At 41.3% G+C, this 27,709-nt stretch overlaps 2 protein-coding genes and 1 long non-coding RNA gene across 3 annotated transcripts; all 3 read right to left on the bottom strand.

Annotated features, from left to right (window-relative positions):
- Positions 1 to 8,094: 8,094 nt before the first annotated feature.
- Positions 8,095 to 9,459, bottom strand: LOC136491522 (protein ALP1-like). Its single transcript, XM_066487851.1, has one exon. The coding sequence runs from the start codon at positions 9,457 to 9,459 to the stop codon at positions 8,131 to 8,133; it is 1,329 nt and encodes a 442-aa protein (XP_066343948.1). The 3' UTR covers positions 8,095 to 8,130.
- A 613-nt stretch (positions 9,460 to 10,072) lies between these two features.
- On the bottom strand, positions 10,073 to 10,546 carry LOC136461899 (uncharacterized). The gene has a single exon (XM_066461259.1). The coding sequence runs from the start codon at positions 10,544 to 10,546 to the stop codon at positions 10,073 to 10,075; it is 474 nt and encodes a 157-aa protein (XP_066317356.1).
- An 8,157-nt stretch (positions 10,547 to 18,703) lies between these two features.
- On the bottom strand, positions 18,704 to 19,616 carry LOC136491515 (uncharacterized). The gene is made up of 3 exons (XR_010768067.1): positions 19,557 to 19,616; positions 18,944 to 19,035; positions 18,704 to 18,828 (listed from the first exon to the last, which is right to left on the bottom strand). It is a non-coding gene; the product is annotated as an uncharacterized lncRNA (long non-coding RNA).
- Positions 19,617 to 27,709: the final 8,093 nt, after the last annotated feature.

Below are 27,709 nucleotides of genomic sequence, written 5' to 3'. Positions count from 1 at the left end.
GCATGTTCTCCAACAAATTGTATCTCATGGCATGCAAAGCGCTGCACTCTCTCACCTTATTTTTTATTGTCTTTGAGGCTCAAATCGCTGGCGATTTCTTCAGCGCCGTTGAGGACGCCCTTAGCGTCTCCGCCAACTAATAAAGACATCATGCCACTTAGCTTTTTTTTTTTATCAAGATGCCACTTAGCTTTTTGATTCTACATATATTATAGTCGAAACCCCACTTGTACTATATTTAATGTCGGGTTCAGATGTTTTGAGAGCGTGGATGGCGTTGTTGCCTTGGGTACTTAATTAATTGGCCGCTTCGTTGCTTTCTTTTTTATTTGAACTTCGCTTTGTTGCTTTCTGTAATGTAAACACAGGGTCAAAGGTCTTGGGTCTAGAACAATCCTCACGTCCTCTACTACGTACATATCATGACAATGTATATTCTCTTGTTTTTGGCATTGCACACGTGGAGCTAATTAATCATGGCTCGCCCGCGTTGTATGGCTGACTGACAAATGACGGGCGCTGCAGCCTCCTCCGCCTGAACCGGACGCACGGGGGCTGTGAGGATGCGAAAGACGAGGTAGGATGGACGAGTGGGGAGTGCGGATAGGCCTGCGGTGTCTTGAATTGAGGTAGAGAAAAGAAATAATGATGCTTTTCTATTAGAATAGGTGAATTTAGTTGGTAGATCTCAGAACTTCGAAAATTATAATGGCTTGGGATAAAAAAAAACCTATATTATACTGCTACTATATCAGGGTAACACAGTGCCAGGGTGATGCCCCTGTTTCGGATGTTGCTTCGCCGTTGGCAGCAGCAGAGTATGCAATGCATGTGTAGGACTAGATTAGTTATCGTCGGCGTTGGCCCAGGCCAGGCAGTCCTGGTACATCTGCCCCAGCGTCCGCCCTCGGCTGCCGCCGCCGCTCTGCTCTCCCCCGCCGCCATGCTGAGCCTGAGCCACCGCATTGGTTCTTGTACCAGCGCCATTGCGGCCGCCGCCGCCAACGTGCTGATGGGTAGACAGCGGCGGCGGTGATGCGGCCCCTGTGAGCTGCTGCACCACGGTGCGGAACTGGGTGGGGTGGACCACGTACACCGTCGTGGTCGCGTACTCCCGGCGCCTCCAGTGCGGCGGCTTCCCGGACTGGCCGCCGGAAGCATCCTCCTCCTTGCTGGCGTTGGCGTTGCTGCCGCTCTTCATCAAGATCAAGTCAACTAACCGCTGCTGCCTGCAATAATCGATTAGCTCAGGTAGTTATCGGAAGCTCGGCCAGATGGAGAGGAGAGAGTGACGATGGAAGTGTCTGGTGGTGGTTTATTGGCCGGCCGTTGCCGTTATGCGGCGCGCCCGCCTGCGGCTATTTATAGGTAAGCAAGCATCAGCGGCAGGGACGACGAAGGAGCGTGAGATCTCAAGGACCACACACAGAAGGCGGCGACGTCATCAAGGCGGTCAGCGTGATGCTATGGTGGCGATCGATTCGATAACTGTATTGTATTATCACAGGTACGAGAATGGACTTGACTAACGGAACGGAGCACAAGATATTTTATATACTAAGTACTTTATTTATTCATATATTGATGAAATTGTTTTAATATTTTAAACTATTTATGTATAAATATTATTTAGTTTTTTAGTATATTTAATTATTAAAATAAGTATTTTATATGTTATTTTATGAGTTCCATTATCTATAGTGGTTATATAATTATATTCTCTACATAAATAATAATTTTGTTCTACTAAAACTATCGACAAACAAATATATATATTTATTGTCAAAATCAATAGATATCCAAATGCGTATTTGAATTCGAGACATTCGTTTTGCAGTCGTAATTTTCGTATTTGTATCCAAATTCAAATTAAAATATGGTACATAGTGCTATCGGTATTTGATTCCATGCGGATCCGATCCCAATCCAATCCAGAGTAATCCAGCGCTGCCGAGTGCCGAGTGGTCCAGCGATACGATGACGAATTGCTGATGCAACTCACACCATACTCCCTCCGTATACAAATTTAAAGTCGTTCCGGGCGACGCTACATCCATGCAAAAGGAAGTCGTTCTGGCTTGAGGGGCTGGTTTTGGACGCGTTTGCCCCTGGCGACGCTTTGTTCCGCGCGCCCGCTGGTTCTCCGTTCGATGCCCAGCACGCTCGCCGCCCGCTTCGTTAATACGGAGTACTCCCAGCACGCTCGCCGCCCGCTTCGTCGCTCGCGTCAAGGTAGTAAACACGCGCCGCCCTCGCGCAGGTGCTGCTCGCCTTCGCCCTCGCTTTCTCACGCTCGTCCGCGGCTTAGTGTTTAGGTTTGCCATGGAGTTCGGCGGCGCAGGTGGTGCTCGTCGTGGAGTCTGGCGGCACGGGTGCGGAGGAGTCGCAGGAGATCGCGCTGGAGTCGCTGCGGAGGTCATCACGCCGGAGTCGCTGGAGGTCATCCCGCCGGAGTCGCAGGAACCGGAGGAGGTCGTCACGCCGGACTTGGAGATGGAGGTGGTGCCGGACTCGCAGATGGAGGCGGTGCCGGACTCCATCACGCCGGAGTTGCAGATGGCGCCCGACTCCATCACGCTGAACTCCATCACGACGGTGGCGGAGGCCAAGGAGGACGAGTCCATCACGACGGACTCCATGCCGGACTTGCAGATGGCGCCCGACTCCATCGCGACGGACTCCATCGTGCCGGATTCCTTGCCGCCGGGCGCTTTTCTTTGCGGTCGCTGCGGTCTTGTCCATGAGGACCGCGAAGCATGGAATCGTGCACACTCGCGGTTCAGGCCATGCCGTCGCTGCGGTCTCGTCCACGCGGACTACATGAGTGACGCCATTGCAATTTTTCCGACGCGCCAAACCATCCCACCCGCACGTTCACAGTGCCATGCAATTTTTCCACAGACCCATGCAAAATCTTGTTAAAACAAAAAAAACACCGGCCAAGGGAGTCGAACCCTGCCCGCAAGCCTCAAGTCCCACCCACCTGACCAGTCCAGCTACGAATCGTTCTCGTCTAGGAGTCACCCACAGAAGTATTTAATAAGGATAAACATGGAAAAATACCACTTAATTAATGACACCTTGGTAAACACAATCATGTCCTAAACGACTTTTATTTCCTATATGGAGGGAGTATACTCTTGTCAGGTGGGGTGTACGTTGCAGTCAAGCCAAAGAGACCCACGATTCAGAGGCTCCGTTTGGCACCACAACTATAGGATCTGTTTACCGGTTTTCCGAAATGAAGGAAGAGCCCGTTTGGATCTCTAAAACTGAATTAAATCTAATTCATAGTATATTTAAAACTAGGAATGACAATTCTAGCACACCACACCTAAGGAACATTCTTAGCTAAAAAATGGAAAGGCTGATTCCATTCCTTTTTACTCGTTTGATGGCCTCTCATATGAAGGAGTGACCTGTTCTGCATATCTTTGGAACCGTCGGACAACTACAATACCATCAACAAGGTGGAAAGAGCACTATCTAGCTTGCTTACTCGATGATGCCACAAAGGTTTTCAATTCAGGGTACCTAACACTACTATAAAAATGATTTTACGAGACACTGCCCAAACATTAACGGATGCGGTCATAAAATCCAACCGTCTCGTAAAATGCCTAAGGATTTTCGGAGGCGAACGTTTTCATTTATAGAGACGGTCACAATTAACCGTCTCGTAAAATGCATTTACGAAGGCATTTATAAAGCATCTGCCTCTAAAAATCAGGCCCAGCCCAGCAACCCACTACCATTTCTAGTATATAAAGAAAATCACAAACCCTAAACACTCCCCTTTCTCTCTCCCTCACCGCGCAACCTCCTTTCTCTGTTCCTACTCACCGCGTCCCTCTCTCTCTTTGACTTGGCAGCGGGTCGGGCCTCCTCGGCGTGCGCTAGACGGTGGCCGTGCCTCCTCTTTGGTGGCGAGGACCGTGCATGGATCTGGCACCGCCGAGCACGGATCCGGCCTTTCCCACCGCCGCCGAGCCAGAGCACCTCCACCACCGGTGGATCTGGCGCCCCTTCCCCTTCTTCCCGACCACCGAACATGGATCCGGCACCACCGAGCACACCGAGCGTGGATTCGGCCTTCCTCCACCGCCGCCGAGCCGGAGCATGCCCACCATCAGCGGATCCGGTGCCCCTTCCCCTTCTTCCTGACCATCAATCTAGCACCACCGAGCACAGATCTGGCCTTCCCCCACCGCCGCCAAGCCAGAGCACCACCGATGGATCTGGCGCCCCTTCCCCTTCTTCCCTACCACCGAGCATGGATCCGGCGAAGCACGTCCACCATCACCGAGCTAGAGCACCCTGAGTGGTGAGCAGCGGATCTGGCACGAGCGGTGCGGTGGATCCCTTCTTGCTCACCGCAAGTGGTGGTCACCACGAGCGGCGGATCCCTTCTTGCTCACCGCAAGTGGCGGTCACCGCGAGCGGCGGATCCGACGCAACGGCGCGGTGAATCAAGATCGGGCTAGGAGCGGGCATGCCGGCGGGCTCGGAAACGGCTCGCCGGTGGGCTCGTGTTTTTTTTTTGTTTTTTATCCATTATTAGTAGAGGCGGGCATTGAAAAGCGTCCGCCTCTATAGTTGCATTTTTGCACGAGGCCGACTGTGTTGTTCTGGATTAACCGAGACCTTTCTTTGCGCGGAGGAAATGCCCGCCTGCACTTGCATAAAAGTTCCTTTAGTAGTGCAAACGGGCGTAAATATTTGAGAACTTAAAAATAGTTTCTCTTAATTCATTTCTAACATCAAAACATTTTTACTTCTAGTTTATCTTGGAGAATCATTTTTAACTACATAATTATTTTTCTCAAAGAATCACGAGCAAGTGGGCTCTATAAAGCAGGCCATTAGTACTCTTCTCTTTTATTTTTAACTCTAAGACTATCTCCAACAACAACACCTAAAATACACGACCCATTCAATATTTAGGTAGCGCTACAGTCAAAAAGTTCAATACCCATTCGACATCCTCTCCAACAATAGGACCCAAAAGATAACCCTTTCTGTAAATGAGTTTTTAGGAGAGAGGATACTCATATTTAGGTTGTGCCTATCAGACAATCCAAAATGGGTCTTCCGTATAGATACTCTGTTGGAGGCTGATTTTGGATCTCCAGCTAGCATTTTGGGTTTAGGTGCCCATATGGATCACCTATCGAAGACAGTCTAAGACCATGCCAAATGCCTAGCTACTCTCACTGCTCAAGAAAACAAGGCTTCTTGAGTTCGTAGTGCCGAGCCATGTTGAGGAAAAAGCCATGGATGGGCCACTTTTCGGCTTTCCAACCTCCCCTTGCCCCTCCTCTTTCGTACACCTAGACTCTAACTGGGTGGGCTGGAGGGGAGGGACCGAGGGGGATACACCCTCGCAGGCCACCATTTCTTTATCTATTACTTCCTTCATTTTAAATTATAAGTTATTTTAATTTTTTTTGAGAGTCAAAGCATCTTGACTTTGATCAAAATTATAAAGAATTACAAAGATTTATGACATCCCATAGGTAAAGTATAAAAACATAATTAATAAAGAATCTATAATGATACTTATTTGGTATCATAAATATTATTATTTATTATAAATTTAGTTAAACTTGAGACACTTTGACTCTATAAGAAAATTGAAATGATCCCTAGGGCCTGTTCGGCTAGTATTAAAGTCGGTTAATAAGTCGATCTTGACTGATTTATTATTGTGAAAGAAAAATACTATAGATTCTAATTGATAAATCGAGTGATAAATTTAACCGATTAGACAGAAGTAGTACGAAGGGACTACTACCAGTAGTAGTACGTTGAAGCATCGATCGATCAATCAGTCAGTCAGTACAACTTTATTCACTAAGGAGTACTTTATTTATTTATTGTTTCCATCTGCTGAATTCGCATCATTCATTCCAAGTATATCACCTCCATCCATTTCTTCAATCTGTTTCCCTTTTCTCGCTGGCCTGTAACTGCTCCCTCCATCTTTAAATATAAAATAATTTTAGGCATTATTATATAGTATAAACAAATGACACGTGCAATTCTCTTTGATCACTATATTTGAGCTAGTAATAATGGTAGAACGTTGTCTTTTGAAGAGTTTATCCATCTAGGATGTCTTATAGTTTAGGATAAATTTAAATGATTAGATACCTTAGGTTTCAAAATGGAGTGAGTACCCATAACCACAGTAATCACATTGCACTAGCATGCAGATCGACTAGCACCAGAAGGAAACTAGCTAGCTAGCTTACAAGCTCTAAAAAACAAATATACAATTATCTCCTTCTATGATTCTACCCATATTCTCTCTCTAAACCAGGTTCAGTGGCGCAACTAGCATAAAATTTTTAGTAGCGGTCTGTTACTATGGAGATATATTTCTTTCGAAACCCAAAGTATGAGTGGTGGCACGTGCCCTCGCTCCTTGTGTACTAGATCCCCCTGGCCTAGTCCCGTCGATCCCTCTTACTGGCGCTCGGCCCAGTCACCTCACCGATGTGACTAAAATTCATTGATGCGTTATAGTATTTCTCTCTCTCTCTCTCTGATATAAAAAATAATATGTGGTCCATTAGTGCTTGGGGAGATATTTTTGCACTATTATTTATTCCATTATCTTTAGAACCTTGCGCTATTCTGGTTTTCATCAGTACAGTAGAGGAGCATGTTAACCCTTCTTTACTGTTCATGAGATGATTTGCTAACAGTATTGTTTTACTAGTGTTCATGTCAACCCTGAATTGAAAGGTACAGGTGTGTGTCCATCTGGATGAGGAACTATGCCATGCTGGCTGACTGGAATCAAGCAAGTGGCCGTTGGCTGGCCGGTGGTGGTTTATCGGCCGGCCGTTGCCGTTATGCGGCGCGCCCGCCCGCGGCTATTTATAGGTAAACCAAGCATCGGCAGCAGCCTGCAGGGACGACGAAGGAGCGTGAGAGATCTCAAGGACCAGACACGTGCGGCGACGGCGGCGGCGCCATCAGGGTGGTCAGCGTGATGCTATGGTCCATCAGCCTGTTCGGCTAGCTAGACTGGATCGTGGATTATTTACTGCTGGCTGATTTGGCTGGTTTGATGTGAGAGAAAAATACTATTCTAACTTATAATCCACGATCGTATACGATCGTTTACGTTCTGCCGAACAGGTGGCGATCGATTCGATAACTATCGGATGAGATCACCTCCTTCCCCAACTGTAACAGGTACGAGAATGGACTTGACTAAGAGCACCCGCAATGTGAAGGAGCGGGGTCGCTCCTATCCTGGGCCCCATGATGACATGACTCGTCCTGTTGTTTTACGCCACAGCGTATCGAACCGGAGTCGCTCCTTAGCTGGGACCCACGCGCCAAAAAAAAAGGCGATCGTTTTCTTCCCGCAATCGAAGCTTTCCCCATTCTTCTTCCCAACTCCGAATCCATCGCTCCGCCGAATCCGCCCAAGCTCTACCTCCTGCGCTGCCGCATGCACTTCTCCATCTGCCGCTGCCTCGTCTCCCCCATGCAGTGCCCGCGCCTTCCACTCGTGGTGCGCCGCCACCTCGTCTTCGTCATGCGCTGCCCGCCCGATCTCGAATTCGCGCATGGCCAGATTCCCTCCCCGCTCCGCCGAATCCGCCCAATCTCTACCTCGCGCAGGTCCGCATGGACTTCCCCATCCGTCGCTGCCTCATCTCCCCCATGCAGTGCCCGCGCCTTCCGCTCATCGTGCGCCGCCACCTCGTCTTCGTCATGCGCCGCCCCAGTCGATCCCAAATTCGTGCATGGCCGGATTCCCTCCCCACGCTTTTGCGGTGGCCATGCAACAAGGAGGACGCAGCTCGTGATAAGGAGGACGCGGCGGAGTTGGCGCCCTTGGTGTCGTGCATGGACGTCGCCTCCAACTTCACCTTCGAGATCTGCCGCATGGTTTGTCTCTCTCCATATCTAATAATAGCTTTGGTGTTGTGTGATAGTAGCACTTGGTATTGCTGCATTATTATTTCTGTCTAATAATAGCATCTATCTGAAGTTACAAATACAACATTCCATTGATTTAGGTTTACAACAACAATGCTGAAAAAGATAAAAATAGCAAGATACATGGAAAGGACATCTCCATATTACACATTCTAATGTTAAAAAAAATTACACGTTCTCTGGTTGCCTACCACCAAATTTTTGCCATATATGTTCCACTAGATCTGCCTGCAGACGTTTATGAGTCTCTCTGTCATGAATCATATCATTGATCTCTAGAATTCTGGTGAATCCATGAATTGGTCCATGGTCAAGTCCTTCAATTGGTCTGGTAGCTCGTCCCTCTTCATATGCAGTGTCTAGATGCAACTGGTACGAGTCCCTTTCATCCTCAACTATCATATTATGCAGAATAATACATGCCATCATAATATCTTCTAGCTCTTGCCTGTCCCATAGACGTGCTGGATGACGTATAATTGCCCATCGTTTCTGTAGAATCCCAAAAGCACACTCCACATCTTTTCTTGCCGCCTCTTGATATTGAGCAAAGATACTATCCTTTTCAGTAAGAGGTAAAGTAATTGTTTTCACAAATGTTGCCCAATCTGGATAAATGCCATCAGCTAGGTAGTAACCCATATTGTACTCTGAACCATTAATTGTAAATTTAACTTCTGGGGCTCTCCCTTGTAGCACTTGTGTGAACAATGGTGATTGGTTCAACACATTTAGATCATTGTTGGAACCAGGTGTGCCAAAAAAGGCATGCCAAATCCAGCGGTCATAGGAGGCAACAGCTTCAAGCATGATAGTGGGTACCTTGTAGTCACCTCGGGTAAACTGTCCCTTCCATGCAACTGGGCAATTTCCCCAGCGCCAATGCATGCAATCTAGACTTCCCAACATCCCTGGAAACCCTCGTGCCTCTCCAACTTTGAGTAACCGTTGAATATCCTCATCAGTAGGTCTTCTAAGATATTTCTCCCCATATATGTGTCTAATACCTTGAACAAACTTGATTAGACACTCTAAAGCTGTGGTTTCAGCAATTCCAAATGATTCATCCATAAGGTCTGCTGGTGATCCATATGCTAACATTCGGAGGGCAGCCGTGCATTTCTGCAGCGGTGATAGACCCACCTTACCGAATGCATCTCTTCTTAATTGAAAATATGGGGACCAGTTTTCTAATGCTTCCTTAATTTGCAAAAAAATGTGCTTTCTCATCCTAAACCTTCTACGGAATTGGGACTCAGTGTACAAAGGATTCTCAGCAAAGTATTCAGCAACTAATTTTGCATGGCCAGCTTCATGATCTCTATTAATGTACCTTCGCGAGTTGACGCTGCTTCCTGGCTGAGCTTGAAGTTTAGCTTCAATTCGAGCTTGCATTTTTGCTTCTACACGAGCCACCATTGGGTCATTGAGTTCCTCCAATATGAGTTTTTGGAGGTCCTCACTTGTGATGGACTGATTTTCAGAGTCTTCAGCCATTGCTGGTAGAGGTCTGGTTTGGTGGACAGAAGGAGTAGAAGGATTTATAGATGGCTTCCTTAGCAGTTGGCTTCTCCAACAGCTAGTTTTTGCAACAGCTAGATTGTTCAACAGTTAGATTCTCCAACAGCTAGTTTTTGCAACAGCTAGATTCTCCAACAGCTAGTTTTTGCAACAACTAGTTGCTGCAACTTTCATGTCAGCTGTGTAGTAAATATTTTTCAAACAGCAAGTTCTGAGTTTCTGTGTTCCATGTCTATTTTTCAGAATATTTCTCCAACAGCTAGTTCTGAGTTTCGTGTCTTTTTTTCAGATCTTGAGAACCAACAAGGAAAGCAGGTGGCACATTGCATAAACAGGTACAAACCAATATCGATATTACCAATAGTGAAAAACAGTACATATTAGTAGTGCCACATACATTTAGTACAACACAAATTCCACGCACTAATACATAATGGTAGTGCCTCATACATTTACTACAACACATACAATACACACTAATACATAACTATCTGCTTAGTTGTCTGAAGATGGAAATAATTCCTTGGCTAGATTCTCCAAGAGTTGTTCATGCAGCTTCAGTATTGCTGGACTCATGTTCGAAGTATCCTTATCCAACTGTTGCATGTAGTTTTTTTATCTTGTCCATTCTAACCTGCTCCTTTGATGCTTCTGCTGTTTTCTCTAGTGCACTTGCTCTCTTCAACATAGCATCGTGAAACAAAACCATGTCTTCATCTGGCTGCGAGCCTAGGGGAGATTGTGCAATCGCCTTTCCCTTTCCCTTTCCTCTCATCCTAGCTTTTGCTTTCTTCTGCCCCTCTGGGCGCACTTCTTGGAATGTTTCCCCTTCTTCTGTTTCTTGGTTGGAAGATGAAGTGTATGCTCCAGATTCATCTACTTTTGTCCTTTTGTTCTTCTCTGAACAATCCATACCAGGTAGAGTTCTATACCATTTGGGTTGCTTCCTCAGAATCTTCCAGACATATTCAAGTGTAAATGGCTTTTGCTTGTTTTCTCCTTTGTACGTAGCACGTGCTTTCTCCATCAGCATGTCATCAGATTCCCCACTGCAGTAGGTCATTCGACCATAGACCCCATTGAACTTGGTACAAGCTGCATTAATTCTTCCCCAATGGCCTTTCAGCTGTCCCTTTGACCTTCTTCTTGCACCTTCAGGCTGGCCCGAATTGTATGCTTCTGCTATCTTGTTCCAGTAGGCCTCTCTACTCTGATATGTGCCACGAATTGGATCTACTGAATGCTTAATCCAAAGACTTACAAGGCGTTTGTTCTCATCCTCGTTGTAATTAATTCTCACAGTCCTCCTTCCTTCATCTGGGCTGCTGGCGCTTGAATCTTCCTTATCTTCATCTTTTTGTGGCTCTCTTATTTGCGATTGCGGGGTTGCTTAATCTGAGCCATGTGAAGATGCACCACCAGCAGAACCTACAAACATTCCACCTGGGAAGCCAAAGTTGGGTAGTGGCTGAAAACCTTGATAACTTGGTGAAAACTGGGCATACTGTTGGAGGTTGCCTACACCACCAAAGGGATTCAAGCTGTGCATGGCATGAGTAGATTGACTATGCTGGGGATAATGGGAATTGTTGAATGGTGCTGGTGGGGTAGAGAACTGATTTTGGTTGAAAGTGTTGGGTGCAAAATTTGGCATGTGCTGCAAACTTGTGTTATCTGCTCTTTGATTTCTAGGATCAGTGGCGAACGACCTACTAAAACTACCCTCTGAGGGCTCCATATTGAGTTGTTTTGATTTTTCTTCTCTTTTTTGTGTAGGCTGTTGGAAAGAACCAGAAGGCAGAGGAGGCTTGTTGGGAGGAAGGAAGCATGCTGGTGGGACTCCTTTTGTAGAAGCGAGATGTACTGTAGCAAGCAACAAGAAACATTGTTTTTTTTTGAAGGGCAACGGTCAAGTGATTCTGGTTTTCACTCATCCGTTGAAATCTGAATGTTGCAGTATTTTTTTTGAATCTACCTCATGGCAGTTGGAGCCGTTGAAAAGTGTACTATGTGTGTCAATGATATATTTTTTTTATTGGGAAAGAGACGGGTTCTATATGTATGGGAGCCGCTCCTCCATCGAACCCAGCCTGCAGTGTATGATACCCGGTGCTATGCTTACAATAAATATATCGAACCGACCAAAAATCCAACACTGCGGGTGCTCTAACGGAACACAAGATAGCAGAGTCTGCCACGCCACGTGGATCGGTACGGTGGACCCACTTCAACTTGCTAGTACTACTACTCTACTAGACAAAGAGAGTAATCCAGCGCTGCCGAGTGGTTCAGCCATATGATGACGAACTGCTGATGCAAGTTTGTGGTGCACGTTGCAATCAAGCCCAAGAGACCAACGATTTAAGCCCGTTTAAATCCTACAAATACTAGAATCCTTCTAGAATTCGGATTCTGGATAATAAAATATCTAACCGTTTGAATCCTCAGTTTTTAGTTGTGGAAATTCATATATATATATATATATATATATATATATATATATATATATATATATATATATATATATATATATATATATATGACGTCGATATCCATTTATATCTTATTTGACACAATTGACCATAAAACTTTGCTGCTCTTACTCATTTTTGGCCAAAACTGATGTGGACTAGATCAGTAAAAGGAAGACTATACCGGGTTAGACAAAAGTAATTTCAGGCATAACAGGAAGAACCTCGATTGTTATTAAACCAGTTTTGATTTATAACAAACCTATAATATTATCACATCAGGAGAGGAGGTCTATTATTCTAACTAAGTAAATCGAGCTTAAGTCAATAAGCAAATATAAAATATGGTGCTAATTAAATTCCTAATGAAGTCAAAACATAAGGCTATAAATGGCCCAATTCTAAGCAAGTGAGTCCTGAAAGATTAAATATAAGCTCATAGCTCATTATGGCTTAAGATTTTTTATTAGGTAGATAGTTATGTCCATGCTAAAATAAGATGGTGGAAAAGTTTATTGTCCTAATACTCCATATGGGTGAGTGTTTGTTAGCATGTGGCAATATGGATATGCCACATAAGAGTTTTCTAATCATCCAGTTTTAATATGAAAGATCTTGCTGAAGCTTATGATGTTCTAGGTATCGAGATGCACCGGATAAAACCAAATGAGTATTAGGATTATAAAAAAGGGCACATTGAGTAAATGTTAAGGTGATAAATTATGAATAAGTGTAATGCCATGCGCGTTCTATTTTCATAATGCAGTAATGAAAGTGCATATAGCCCTTTAGTGGGTTTTGGTGGTTTGAATGACAAGTCTAACAAGTTTGCTAAGTGTTGAACATAAAATTGAGTATATTGCATACACTTGAAGATATAAATGGTTGTATGACAAGAAGTGTATCAAAGGTTCAACAAGAAGGCAAACTTGATGGTATTCGACATGGTATTAAAATGGCAAGCCAAATTGTACATTTTTGTGATCGAGGATAATGGAACCAATATAGTTCAAGCAGAAGACAACAATGCAAATAGAGTTGGCTTCTATGTTGTGGCATATCATGGCATCATGTGAAATCGAGCATATTTGACAAATGGCAGATGAGACATGAGTTGATGAATATGGTTTGTCCTCAATATAGTGGTTTGCTTTGCATGAACAAGAAATGAATTGTTAGTGGATTTGCTTTGATCGAGTATTGTATAATGGGTCAAGAATGCATACGTGAAACGACAACCAAAGGTCAAATGGCAAGGGAAACAATATATATTGGATACAAGATGGTCTCAATGTTGGTTTGCTTGTATAGATGACAAAGACTTGTAAAGTCACTATGCATATGGATTGGTCTCATATAGAAAGCTTGCTAAAGGAAGTCAAGTATGTTGACAGTGAAGTGTGTCAAGCCAAAATGAAGAGGATATAAGGAATTATGAATTGGCTTGACCGTATTGTTGTTGATGCATAGATGTCAATATATGTGATCAAAAGAATTGGATTTTCAATGAATGCTTAATGTTGATATCAAGATATGATGTGACTTCAAGATAGCTCGATAGGGTGAAGATAGCAAGGAAAGGGCTTTGAAGAACCAATCAAGGGTCAACGACACTTGCATCATCAGCTAGATTATTTGGATATGGTTCCTTAAGGACATACTCCTTTTTCTCTTGTTTGAGAATAATTCTTAAGTTACAGCACCAATCAATAAAGTTCATTCCAGTAAGCTTTTTTTCTCAAGAATTTTTTTTCTCAAGAAGCGTTGGGAATCAAAACTGATAGGAGCATTATTAGGTGTCGTCTACGACAAAATAAAAAGAAAAGTTCGGCGCTATGTTTATGCTAATCTTTCATTAACCAATTTAACAAAAGATTCTCCCAGTATATGTTTTGCATTCGTTTTCCCTACGACATATAGTGGACAAGATCCATATTCATCTATCTAAGGTCTAGTGAGCTTTGACATCACGACTAGAAACCTAGTGACATTCATAAGCAACATTAGCTAATTGTTGGCGCTCCTTAACGACCATATCCGTCCGTCAATTTATATCCAAAACGAGAGAAATAAACAAACTTTTGACACATGCATTTACTATTGACATATTTCCACATATATTGGATACTTAGTGTTTTGCAGGACATACGTATGAAATACATGGGAATACGATAAAAAGGCGCAACACAGGAAAACGTAAAGCAAAAAAGCGCAAAGGAGCCAAGCAAAAGCCCACCTACATGCCAAAACTGGGCCGAGCACCACCGAGGAAGCAACCCAGGCCCAGCCAGCAGCCCACCGGAGCAAAGCAGTGGCGAGCAGGGCCATCCTCTACCGGCAGTTGCATGGCGGCATGCTGAGGTGGTATAGGGTAGTTTCCTAATTTACTAGGGCTAAACCGACCTCCAGCTTTGTATAAAAAGAGGGGTGGTGCTCACCTTTCAATACACATCATTTGGAGCCTCTATCTCACTACCACATCTTGTACTCTTTTTACCTTTTAGTAGTATTTAGAGCTAGCAAAGATATCAAGGAGAGCTTGGCTCCTTGGAAGAAGAGAAACATCTTGGTATGAGTACTATGAAGATTTCTTCCAAAGTCTTGCTCTCATATTATCGATATAGTTGTGCTATAGAGCTAGAATATAGTTTTCATGCTATAATCTTAACATATGAACTAGCATATAATTTGTGTGTTATGATCTTAATAATGGGAACGAGGATCCTGATCTTCTGTCAGGTAGAGGTAACTATCATTGTGGCGGAGATTGACACACCTATCTAGCTTCAGATCGAAAGATCGAACCCTGCAATCTTAGCACCACAGCTCCTCTGGTTATCAACCAAGTCACGGACCAGATTGACCTCGCCAAGAAGGCTAATCCCTGCCTGCGCAACGAAGAACACAAGCTAGAACAAGAAAGAACACAACCAAATTGCAGATGAATGATTAATCTCACGGAGTTGGGGTCTCACAAACCGATGAACGGCGAAACTATTCTTGACAGAATAATCTAAGCAAAACCCAAACCTAATAGAGGGGCGGCGGTTGTTTATAAAGACTCTAGGGTCGTGCAAGACCCCTGGATGCGCCCCTAATGGGCCCAAACACGATACATGGTCCAACGGACCAAAAGACGGTGTCGCAGCACCCTGGCAGATTCTATATGCTGACTTGTTTCGATGATTCCTGTTGATTCCGAAGAGCTTTTGACGTGAGACCACTTGGATTGGCTTCCTTATCAAATTAGCTTTCTATCCATATGTGGATCGTCGAAAACGGAGTCCAGATGCATCCTAGGTGACCAGTTTAAGGCAGACTAGTCCTGGAGGCCGAGGCAGACTCGAAATCTTGTTGGACCGGGCCTTCGGTTCCTGTTGGACATCCTTGCTGGTCATCTTCGCCTCCACCACATCCTCTAAGTCCTTCATTACCCTCTCCAATGTTCCTAAGTAAGATAACATCATTAGGTAGTAGTCTATTCTCCAAAGTATAAAAAGGATTGCTTAAGAACGAGCTCACCTCTAAATTGAGTTGACGCATTTGAGCCCGGGTCATTGGACCTTGCATGACGGTTGGATGATCAGCTGGTACATCTGAAGGAGTGATGTCCTGATCATCCTCCCCCTCTTGAAATGGAGTCGTCCTCGACTCAAGCTCATCTTCTTCTCCTAAATAAGGTTTCAAATCTGCAATGTTAAAGGTGGGACTAACCCCGAACTCGGGTGGCAACTCAAGTTTGTAGGCATTATCATTTATTTTCTCAATGATCTTATAAGGACCAGCTGCTCTTGGCATTAATTTAGACTTACGTGGCTCAGGAAATCTATCTTTTCTCAAATGTAACCACACCAAATCACCCGGTTCAAGTTTAATCTCTTTTCTACCTTTACTACCAACAATTCTATACTTTGTATTCATTCTTTCAATATTTGCTTTAGTTGTTTCGTGCAACTTACGAATAAAATCAGCACGCTCTCTTGCATCACTATGTATTCTCTCAGTGGTAGGTAAAGGCAAAAGATCAATAGGAGCACGGGGGTTAAAACCATACACTACTTGAAAAGGATTTACCTTGGTGGTGGAATGTTCCGCCCTGTTATATGCAAACTCCACATGCGACAAAAACTCTTCCGACATCTTCAAATTGCGCTTCAAAATTGCTCTCAACATGGTGGACAATGTTCGATTCACAACCTCAGTTTGCCTATCAGTTTAGGGATGACATGTTGTAGAAAACAACAACTTGATCCCCAATTTATTCCACAACGTGCGCCAAAAATAACTCAAGAATTTTACGTCGCGATCTGAAACAATAGTAGAAGGCATACCATGCAAGCGAACGATTTCTTGAAAGAAAAGGTCAGCAATATGAACAGCATCGTCGCTCTTATGACAAGGAATAAAATGTGCCATCTTAGAAAAACGATCAACCACCACAAAAATGCTATCCCTCCCCCTCTTAGTCCTTGGCAAACCCAACACAAAATCCATAGATATATCAGCCCAAAGAGTAGAAGGAACAGGAAGAGGCATATACAAACCATGTGGGTTCAACCGCAACTTAGTTTTTTGACATGTGGCACACCGAGCCACGTACTGCTCTACATCTCGTCTCATCCTTGGCCAAAAGAAGTGTGTGGACAGCACCTCCTTTGTCTTCTTGGCACCAAAATGTCCCATCAATCCGCCTCCATGTGCCTCCTGCAACAACAAAAGACGAACGGAACCAACTGGAATGCATAGGCGGTTAGCTCTAAACAAAAAACCATCATTGATCATAAACTTATTCCATGTACGTCCCTCTCTACAATTAAGCTACACATCCTTAAAATCAGGATCAAGCGCATATTATTTTTTAATTGATTGAAGACCAAAAATTCGATAATCAAGTTGGGACAACAATGTATATCTTCTAGACAAAGCATCAGCAATCACATTATCCTTCCCTTTCTTGTGTTTGATAATATAAGGAAAAGATTCAATAAATTCAACCCATTTAGGATGCCTACGATTCAGATTATTTTGAGAGCAAAGATACTTAAGCGATTCATGATCAGAATGAATAACAAATTCTTTAGGCCACAAATAATGACGCCACGTCTCTAAAGAATGAACAAGTGCATACAATTCCTTATCATACGTGGAATAATTAAGAACAGGGCCATGCAATTTTTCACTAAAGTAAGCAATGGGTTTACCATCTTGCATCAAAACACCTCCAATGCCAACTCCATTAGCATCATATTCTAGCTCAAAAGTCTTACCAAAGTTTGGAAGTTGCAGCAATGGTGTGTGTGTAAGCTTGTCCTTCAAAGTGTCAAAGGACTCCTCATGTGCCTTTCCCCAATGGAACACCACTCCGTTCTTTGTCAACTCATGCAACAGGGCAGCAATGGTGCTAAAATCTTTGACAAAGCGGCGGTAGAATCCTGCAAGACCAAGAAAACTCCTCACCTATGTGACGGTTTGGGGAACTAGCCAGCTCTTTATGGCTTCAATTTTCATCTCGTCCACCTCAATTCCCTGTGGAGTTACAACATAGCCAAGAAAAGAAACTCAATCCGTGCAAAAGATGCACTTCTCAAGGTTACCAAATAAACATGCAGCACATAAAGCATTAAAAATAGCACGTAAGTGATCCATATGTTCATCAAAAGACTTGCTATAAATCAATATATCATCAAAGTAAACTACCACAAAATGACAAATAAAAGCTCTTAAAACCTCATTCATTAAGCGTATGAAAGTGCTAGGTGCATTTGTCAAACCAAAAGGCATAACTAACCACTCATACAACCCGAATTTGGTTTTAAACGCAGTTTTTCATTCATCTCCAAGTTTCATTCTAATATGGTGGTAGCCACTTCGCAAGTCAATCTTAGTGAAAATTATAGAACCACACAACTCATCAAGCATATCGTCTAGCCTAGGAATAGGATGATGATACTGAATAGTAATATTATTGATGGCTCTATAATCAACACACATACGCCAAGTTCCATCTTTCTTAGGAACCAAAAGTACAGGAACGGCACAAGGACTAAGGCTTTCACGTACATACCCGTGGTCCAAAAGGTCTTGGACTTGCCGCTGAATTTCCTTAGTCTCCTCGAGATTGGTTCGATAGGTAGCACGGTTGGACAAGGTTGCTCCCGGAATCAAGTTAATTTGATGCTCTATTCCTCTCATAGGTGGCAGCCACTACAAAAAATTTGGGCTTGTATGACAAACCGAAATTGTCATGTAAAGTACTGAATTTGTCATAAAATGTATTATATGACGAAAATGCGGGGTCACGCCGGTCGTCATATAACGACCGTCACATAATGTACCGCGTGACGATTGTATGAAAAGCCGTCACAAAATGTGATGACCTTTTGTGACGGTACCATTTGGTCATCACATATTGTTACCTTTTATGACGATAGTATTTGTCACATATTATTTAGTCAACGCGTCACTCAATATATTAACCGTCACAAATGCCGACTACGTACCCTGGTTAATGCTCGCTATTATGACGATAAGAAGCCGCCATCTATAGTGTAGTTAACCATGGTTAAGAAGCATCACGCATTATATATTCATTCAGTGATGAATCTTAGCACAGGTCATATAACATAGACATAAAAGTCACGCCATCATTCACTTAGAACCCAAATCATATGATATATTACATAACGCAAATAGGTTCAACCATCACACAAGTTTGTCTTTTGCATATGCAAATAACTTCATATAGCTTATGATAAGACAGAGTTTGTAGTTCCAGCAATATATTAGCTCCCATGTCCTTTACTACAAAGTTGAAGAATTTGCACCTTGCAAGCATTTATAGCTCACATGTCCCTCACTTCTCTCCTTGCTGCAACTTTCAATTGAACAAAACAACACAAAACAAAATAACAAATCAGCAAGTATGCATGCTTGGTGTTGGATTCTTGAAAAAATTACAAAGAATGTAACTTAATTGGAGATATCAATACCTTGAAGAGGACATAGTAGATTTAATTAATAGATCAACTAAGCTTCACATTGGCACAATGGATCTGTCTGGCACAAATAGCAAAACAGCTCCCTTCAAAAAAATAGCAGACCATCATACTGGTTAGGGGCAGGAAATGAAAACCTATGCAGTGATACATGAGCATTATATGAATAAGAATTTGGCAGGCAACCAGGTGCAGACAATACAGGAACCCAAACAGAATGTCAATGAGATTACCTCTCACACGAAAAGCACATATAGGGAATTGTTCCCATAATATAAATAATTCAACATATATTCAACGATTAGGGTAGCATCCATGTGGTTAGCACTCACAGTCACCACAAAAGGGCCAAGGCAGCATCAGACCAAAGGTAGTAGTGTAATTCGTATAATTGGTACCAAAATTCAGTAGAAGGGGTTACAGTTAATGTGGTACACCGACTCCACAAATCTATTAGCTAGTTTTTATTAGCAAGGAGGAGCAAAGCATCAAATGAGTATGCACGGCAAGAGCCAATTGAACTGTGACACCAAGTGTTAAAGAGTGGTCCAAGTGCTTAAATATCATATCACTATTGCTAAGCCGTTGTTCTGGAACAAAGTTTCACCTGATGCAGATTAATCAACGTTTCCTCAGCAATCAGCACACACCAAGGCAATTATGCCGCATCTCCTGCAGCCAACAATCAAAAGAATAATATTTTTTTACAAACTAAATTAGTTCAAATGTGTACTATAATTATAGGGCATCTGGTACAGAAGGATGCACAAATATAGGACCTATTCAGAGTCTACAAAAATTATAGGAGGTAACACTTCAACTAACATGCAGTGCAAATTTCATGTTGAACATAATTTACGTGTTCACTAAAAATGGCATAATAATTATACAAGCATATTTATTTATCTATGGCAGGCCTAAAAATAATAAGCAAAAAATAAATTAATTTACACTAACACATAGTACACATTATCAGGAGTCTAATAAAATTGGTTTTATAAATTTTGGACAACTACAAAATTTTCTATTGTATTTACAAGATCTAGTTAGTTTGGTCACTTTTAGAGAAAAGCAGGAAGCTAACAGACACATATCACGCTAGCAACCACGAGCTTCCCTCTAAATCACACGCAAGAACAGAGGAGCAGATGGCGGTCGTGACTTGCAACGCACGCGGCGGCCGTAACTCAGTCATCCCGCAACATCCTCTTGGGCGAGCGCCAAAATTGTATAATGCAACAAATCCCGTCCGCATCTGTATATCAGCTGCAAAGAAATAAGGAAATAAAAAGGGGAAAAGAAGAGCATACCTATTGCTATTGCTGTGCCTCGAGCGAATGGCGTTGCTGCAGCCGCCATGCGAGCGCGAGGTGGAGGGTGAGGGTGATGGCTGCGAACGTGCCGGGCAGCCGTGCTGACTCGTGCATGGCCACCAGACGCAAGAGCGAAGTGGAGTAGGAGGTTGCCATAGGGAAGGATGCGGTAGGATAACGGTGGATCTGGATCTGAGGAGGGGAGGTGGAGTGGCATGTGAAGAAGACAACTGAGTGAACGGCGCGTTGGTAGGGTTTAGGTTATTTATTTCAAGCTGAATGAATGTGAGCCGTCCGTTGATCGATCCAACGGCCAGGAATGATATGCAGATCAATTTGGGCTGGGCTGGATCTACGTTTGGGCTGAATCTGATGTTAATACAGCGCGCTAATTATGTTTATAATTTATCGTAAAGTTTATGATAATTATTTTAAGAATATAAATTAATTCAAATGGAAAAGTCGTCAACTACAAAATTTTAGAACTCATCAAGATCTACAACTTTCATATTGATTATTTTCCCATCCGAGTTTATTTGAACTTTTTAAAATTTGAATTTCAAAATATTTAGAATTCAAATAGATTTTTGAGGTTATAAATGATTCCAGCTGGAAAAGTCATCAACATCAAAGTTGTACAACTCATCAAGATCTACAACTCTTATTTTGATCATTTGTTTATCCGACAAAGTGATAGCAATATTGTTCACAAATTTTACATCTCTCTCAAAGTTTCATAAACTAAGACAGAGATGTAGAAATTGTGAACAATGTTACTATAACTTTGTCGGATTTGTAAATCACCAAAATAAAAAAGTTAGATCTTGATAAGTTCTACAGCTTTTATATTCATCACTTTTTCAGCCAAAATCATTTTGGGTTTCAAAATTTGGTTTGAAGTTGTCATTTTATAAAATTCAGAATTTGAATTCTTCAAACTGACACATGACAACAAGAATACAATAACTACATAGATCATGATTTTAGAAAAATTCAGAAAAAAAAATCATCGCATTTGGAGTTAGTATGTGGGAAAAAAACTTGTTACAAGTTTTAAAAGGAGATTAAAAAGAGAAATCATTCTTGTTCGTCACTTGTTCATGATGAAGAACAAGTGATTTTTCTTTTTAATCTGCAGCTAAAATTTGTAACTAGTCTTTCTCCCACATACTAACTCCAAATGCGATGCTTTTTTTTCCTAAATTTTTCTAAAATCATGCTCTATCATTGTATTTTGTTTATGTTTCAATGTGACAAAGTTTGAGTAATTCAAATTTTGAATTTTAAAAAATTACAACTTGAAGCCATATTTTAAGACCCAAAATGATGTCGGCTGAAAAAGTCATCAACATCAAAGTTGTACAACTCATCAAGATCTACAACTCTTATTTTAGTCATTTGTTCATCCGACAAAGTGATAGCAACATTGTTCACAAATTTTACATATCTCTCTCAAAGTTTCGTAAACTAAGACAGAGATGTAGAAATTGTAAACAACGTTACTATAACTTTGTCGGATTTGTAAATCACCAAAATAAAAAAGTTAGATCTTGATAAGTTCTACAACTTTTATATTCATCACTTTTTCAGCCGAAATCATTTTGGGTTTCAAAATTTGGTTTGAAGTTGTTATTTTATAAAATTCAGAATTTGAATTCTTCAAACTTTGACACATGACAACAAGAATACAATAACTACATAGATCATGATTTTAGAAAAATTCAGAAAAAAAATCATCGCATTTGGAGTTAGTATGTGGGAGAAAAACTTGTTACAAGTTTTAAAAGGAGATTAAAAAGAGAAATCATTCTTGTTCGTCACTTGTTCATGATGAAGAACAAGTGATTTTTCTTTTTAATCTGCACTAAAATTTGTAACCAGTCTTTCTCCCACATACTAACTCCAAATGCGATGCTTTTTTTTCCTCAATTTTTCTAAAATCATGCTCTATCATTGTATTTTATTTATGTTTCAATGTGACAAAGTTTGAGTAATTCAAATTTTGAATTTTAAAAAATTACAACTTGAAGCCATATTTTAAGACCCGAAATGATGTCGGCTGAAAAAGTCATCAACATCAAAGTTGTACAACTCATCAAGATCTACAACTCTTATTTTAGTCATTTGTTCATCCGACAAAGTGATAGCAACATTGTTCACAAATTTTACATCTCTCTCAAAGTTTCATAAACTAAGACAGAGATGTAGAAATTGTGAACAACGTTACTATAACTTTGTCGGATTTGTAAATCACCAAAATAAAAAAGTTAGATCTCGATAAGTTCTACAACTTTTATATTCATCACTTTTTCAGCCGAAATCATTTTGGGTTTCAAAATTTGGTTTGAAGTTGTCATTTTATAAAATTCAGAATTTGAATTCTTCAAACTTTGACACATGACAACAAGAATACAATAACTACATAGATCATGATTTTAGAAAAATTCAGAAAAAAAAATCATCGCATTTGGAGTTAGTATGTGGGAGAAAAACTTGTTACAAATTTTAAAAGGAGATTAAAAAGAGAAATGATTCTTGTTCGTCACTTGTTCATGATGAAGAACAAGTGATTTTTCTTTTTAATCTGCAGCTAAAATTTGTAACTAGTCTTTCTCCCACATACTAACTCCAAATGCGATGCTTTTTTTTCCTCAATTTTTCTAAAATCATGCTCTATCATTGTATTTTGTTTATGTTTCAATGTGACAAAGTTTGAGTAATTCAAATTTTGAATTTTAAAAAATTACAACTTGAAGCCATATTTTAAGACCCAAAATGATGTCGGCTGAAAAAGTCATCAACGTCAAAGTTGTACAACTCATCAAGATCTACAACTCTTATTTTAGTCATTTGTTCATCCGACAAAGTGATAGCAACATTGTTCACAAATTTTACATATCTCTCTCAAAGTTTCATAAACTAAGACAGAGATGTAGAAATTGTGAACAACGTTACTATAACTTTGTCAGATTTGTAAATCACCAAAATAAAAAAGTTAGATCTCGATAAGTTCTACAACTTTTATATTCATCACTTTTTCAGCCGAAATCATTTTGGGTTTCAAAATTTGGTTTGAAGTTGTCATTTTATAAAATTCAGAATTTGAATTCTTCAAACTTTGACACATGACAACAAGAATACAATAACTACATAGATCATGATTTTAGAAAAATTCAGAAAAAAAAAATCATCGCATTTGGAGTTAGTATGTGGGAGAAAAACTTGTTACAAGTTTTAAAAGGAGATTAAAAAGAGAAATGATTCTTGTTCGTCACTTGTTCATGATGAAGAACAAGTGATTTTTCTTTTTAATCTGCAGCTAAAATTTATAACTAGTCTTTCTCCCACATACTAACTCCAAATGCGATGCTTTTTTTCTAAATTTTTCTAAAATCATGCTCTATCATTGTATTTTGTTTATGTTTCAATGTGACAAAGTTTGAGTAATTCAAAATTTGAATTTTAAAAAATTACAACTTGAAGCCATATTTTAAGACCCGAAATGATGTCGGCTGAAAAAGTCATCAACATCAAAGTTGTACAACTCATCAAGATCTACAACTCCTATTTTAGTCATTTGTTCATCCGACAAAGTAATAGTAACATTGTTCACAAATTTTACATATCTATCTCAAAGTTTCATAAACTAAGATAGAGATGTAGAAATTGTGAACAACCTTACTATAACTTTGTCGGATTTGTAAATCACCAAAATAAAAAAGTTAGATCTTGATAAGTTCTACAACTTTTATATTCATCAGTTTTTCAGCCGAAATCATTTTGGGTTTCAGCCGAAACGATTGTGAAGTTGACAAAGTTTTAAAATTTTAAATTTCGAATTCCAAAAAAAATGAAAACTTCAAACCAGATTTTGAAACCCGAAATGATTTCAGCTGAAAAAGTCATCAACAATAAAGTTGTAGCACTCATCAAGCAACTCTTATTTTAGTCATTTGTTCATCTAACAAAGTGATAAAAACATTGTTCACATATTTGACAAAATTGAAAAAGAAAAAAGAGAAAAAAGAAAAATATATCTTGGCCCTAATATTTTAGGCCCAGCCTGTCTCCCTCCACACGTGCGCCCTCCACATTTTTACATGGGCCAAGGCCTAGCTCTGAGCCCAGCAGACATGGGTCAAGGGTCCATCTCCTACTAGGTATTTTATGACATTGGGGGTCATCATATTTGATAAAACATTCAGTGACGACTACTATCGTCACATAAAAACTATATGAATCATCATAAATTCACAATCGTCGATCGGCTTCTGGCACCTGCCATTTTGTGACGAAACTTGGTACCTTTATGTGACAAAAAAAATGATGTTGTCATAAATAGTTTTAGGTCTTCTAATTTTATGACGCTAGAGAAATTTTTGTCATATTATGTTACATTATATGACCAAAACAGGCCCCGTCATGAGGCATTTTGTCATAGAAAGACGGATTTCTTGTAGTGAGCCCTGGGGGTATCTCAGCTAGAAAAATGTCCTCATACTTCTGTAAAAGGTTAGTGACAGCAGGAGGCACTGAGCTAACAATATCATCAAGCGAAAACATAGCTCGTTTGCATACCAAAGCATAGCAAATATCATCATCAGAAATTTCAGCAAAGTCACATTTTGTTGCAAGCATAACACCACCCTTCAATTTAATCCCCTCAGCCTTAGAAATAGATGCAGACTTATCCTTTTTAGGTGGGAAAATAGAATTAACAACTTGCTGATTTTCAGATTAGACATCATTCAAACTAGCAGCACGTTCTCTATCAGCTTGTATAATTTGAGCAGGGGTCAAAGGTACCAAAGTAATTTTCTTTCCTTTATGCATAAAAGTGTATTTATTACTTCTACCATGGTGTGTAGCATCATTATCATGTTCCCAAGGACAACCCAATAAGAGTGAACAAGCTTGTATAGGTACCACATCACAATCAACAGAATCAACATAAGAACCAATGGAAAATGAAACTCTGCAAGTTTGTGTTACCTTTGCTTTACCAGAATCATTTAGCCACTGAATATGGTATGGACGTGGGTGTGGGCGTGTGGTCAAGCCAAGCTTCTTGACCAAATCAGAACTCACCAAATTGTTGCAGCTACCTCCATCAATAATGACACATGCGCGACGGTCGCTGATGACGAAGAAAATCTAGAACAAATTATGGCGTTGTAGCTTCTCAGGTTGCTGGACTTGTGAGCTGAGCACCCGCTGTACAATGATGCTCCTATAGGCCATTGTTGCCTCGTCTCCAAGGACTTCGCCGTCCTCCTCATCTGCATCTCGGTCTTCTTCATCCTCAATGTCAGAGGTGATGATGTAACCATCTTCTATAGCAATATATGCCCGCTGACTTGGACAGTCCTTCTGCACATGGCCAATGCCATGGCAACGGTGGCACTGAATGCTCGAAGTGCGTCCCATCGATGCAACGGATGAGGCACTCTTGGTAGGCACCTGCAAAGAATTTTTACCTAAATCTGAAGGTCATGTGGGAGGTGCCTTAGGTGTAGTGGAAACTCCAGAGGCTGTTGGTCGCTTGCTCGCTGGTGGAGGTGCCCAAAAAGTGGTTGGCTTGGTCAGCCCCAAAGATGGTGCCGAGCGTGGCATGTATGTGGTGGTGCTGACCTTGCTCTTGCTCTGCTGTTCACGCCCCTGTAATTCCTTTTCTGCAAGCATAGCAAACTGAAACAACTGGTTGACAGTATTAAATTCTTTATAATCAACAATATCCTGAATCTCACGCCTCAAACCCGAATAAAAACGACAAATGGCATCTTTGTTCTCGTCCACAACACTACAGTGCATCAATCCTTTTTGGAGCTCACCATAGCAATCCTGTATAGATTTATCTCCTTATTCTAAACGCATCAATTTCTTACGCAAGTCTCTATGATAAGGAGGAACAAAGCAATCACACATAGCTACCTTAAGTTCTTCCCACGTACCAGGTAAAGCATCCTGTGCAGCTAGCCCATTCCACCAAATAATGGTAAAATCCTTAAACTCACTAGTAGCTTGTCGAACTCTATGATGCTCAGGCACAAGGTGGGCGCTAAACTTTTGTTCTACTGTCATCTCCCAATCAAGATATCCCTCAGCATCATAGTGACCCAAAAAAGATGGTATTGTGAACTTAATCTTAGCATAAGGATCATCGGGTACACGGTGATTATTACCTTGATGGTGGTGGACACCACCCATACCTATCGTGTTGCTCTGATACCACTTAATGGGAACGGGGATCCCGATCTTCCGTTAGGTAGAGGTAACTATCGTTGTGGCGGAGACATCGTCGTAGTCTTGCTTGTCGGAAGGCTGCTCGATCTATGTTTCCAGTGGCATCATGCACTGTGTCTTCTGGCAAGAGACCATCGGTGTTGCTGCCGGAGACATTATTGTTGTTGACCGCCACCAATGTTTCCAACTCAGTAACCTTGTTGGTTAGCGTGGAAATTTGTTTGTCTAATCTCTCCATGCTGTTGCCAATGTTGAGTTCAATGAGTGCGTCAGTGACGGCCTTCCTGACGGCCTCATTCATCCTTTTTTGGGCATCCTCTACAACAACTTGTAGTTGCTCTTGGCCGACACACTCGCTGAAACCCTTAGGATTGTTATCTCTAGTCTGATCATCTTCTACCATTGTAAATACAAAAATAGGAACAAACGGTGAAAGTTATCCCTACCAAATGACTACATGGTTGCAGCTGTAACAGAACCAACCAATTTATAAGAGCACAAGTACGAAAGCAATCACCAGAGTGATCAAACCGTCATACTTGAACCCATATAAACCCGGTAGTCAACTAAAACCACGAAAGATTTCAAACCAACTTGCATACAACCAAGATCACAGTAATTCAACATAACAAGCCACATGTTACATCCATTTCACAAGTAGTTCACAAGTATCTCATACATCAGAGTACACATAGTTATTACAAAATGAGTTCACAAATAGCGGAAGCAAAGTAGTTTGAGACCATCACACACACTTAGTTCAAATACAAGCCAGTTCCATAGTCATATCCTGCAAAAGCAGTAAGATAAGATAACATAGATGATCATGCCCATGATCTAGTCTTCATCCCCACAGGGTGGAGACAATACTTGCAGTAGCCGTTATAGAGCACGTCATCTGCAATAAGGGGGAATAAACCCTGAGTATGAGAAGGTACTCAGCTAGACTTACCCGTCGTAAACCAGAAATAAATGACACCAAGGAGTATGCAAGGCTTTATCGGTGGATCTTACTTGACAACCATTTTACATAAACGCTTTAGTGATATGAGAGCATAATTTAATTTATGAGTAAGCAGCAAGTTATCAATATTAGCCTATCAACTAGATTAGCACCTGTACTAGAGCAAGCAAATGATTAACTCCAAGCATTAGTAACCATATCTGATATAATGTTGTATCATCATCATCATCATCGATTTAA

The sequence above is a fragment of the Miscanthus floridulus genome, chromosome 1 (genome assembly GCF_019320115.1).
Source record: "Miscanthus floridulus cultivar M001 chromosome 1, ASM1932011v1, whole genome shotgun sequence".
NCBI lineage: Eukaryota > Viridiplantae > Streptophyta > Magnoliopsida > Poales > Poaceae > Miscanthus > Miscanthus floridulus.
The sequence above is the reverse complement of the archived record's forward strand: the minus strand, read 5'-3'. Positions and strand labels throughout refer to the sequence as shown.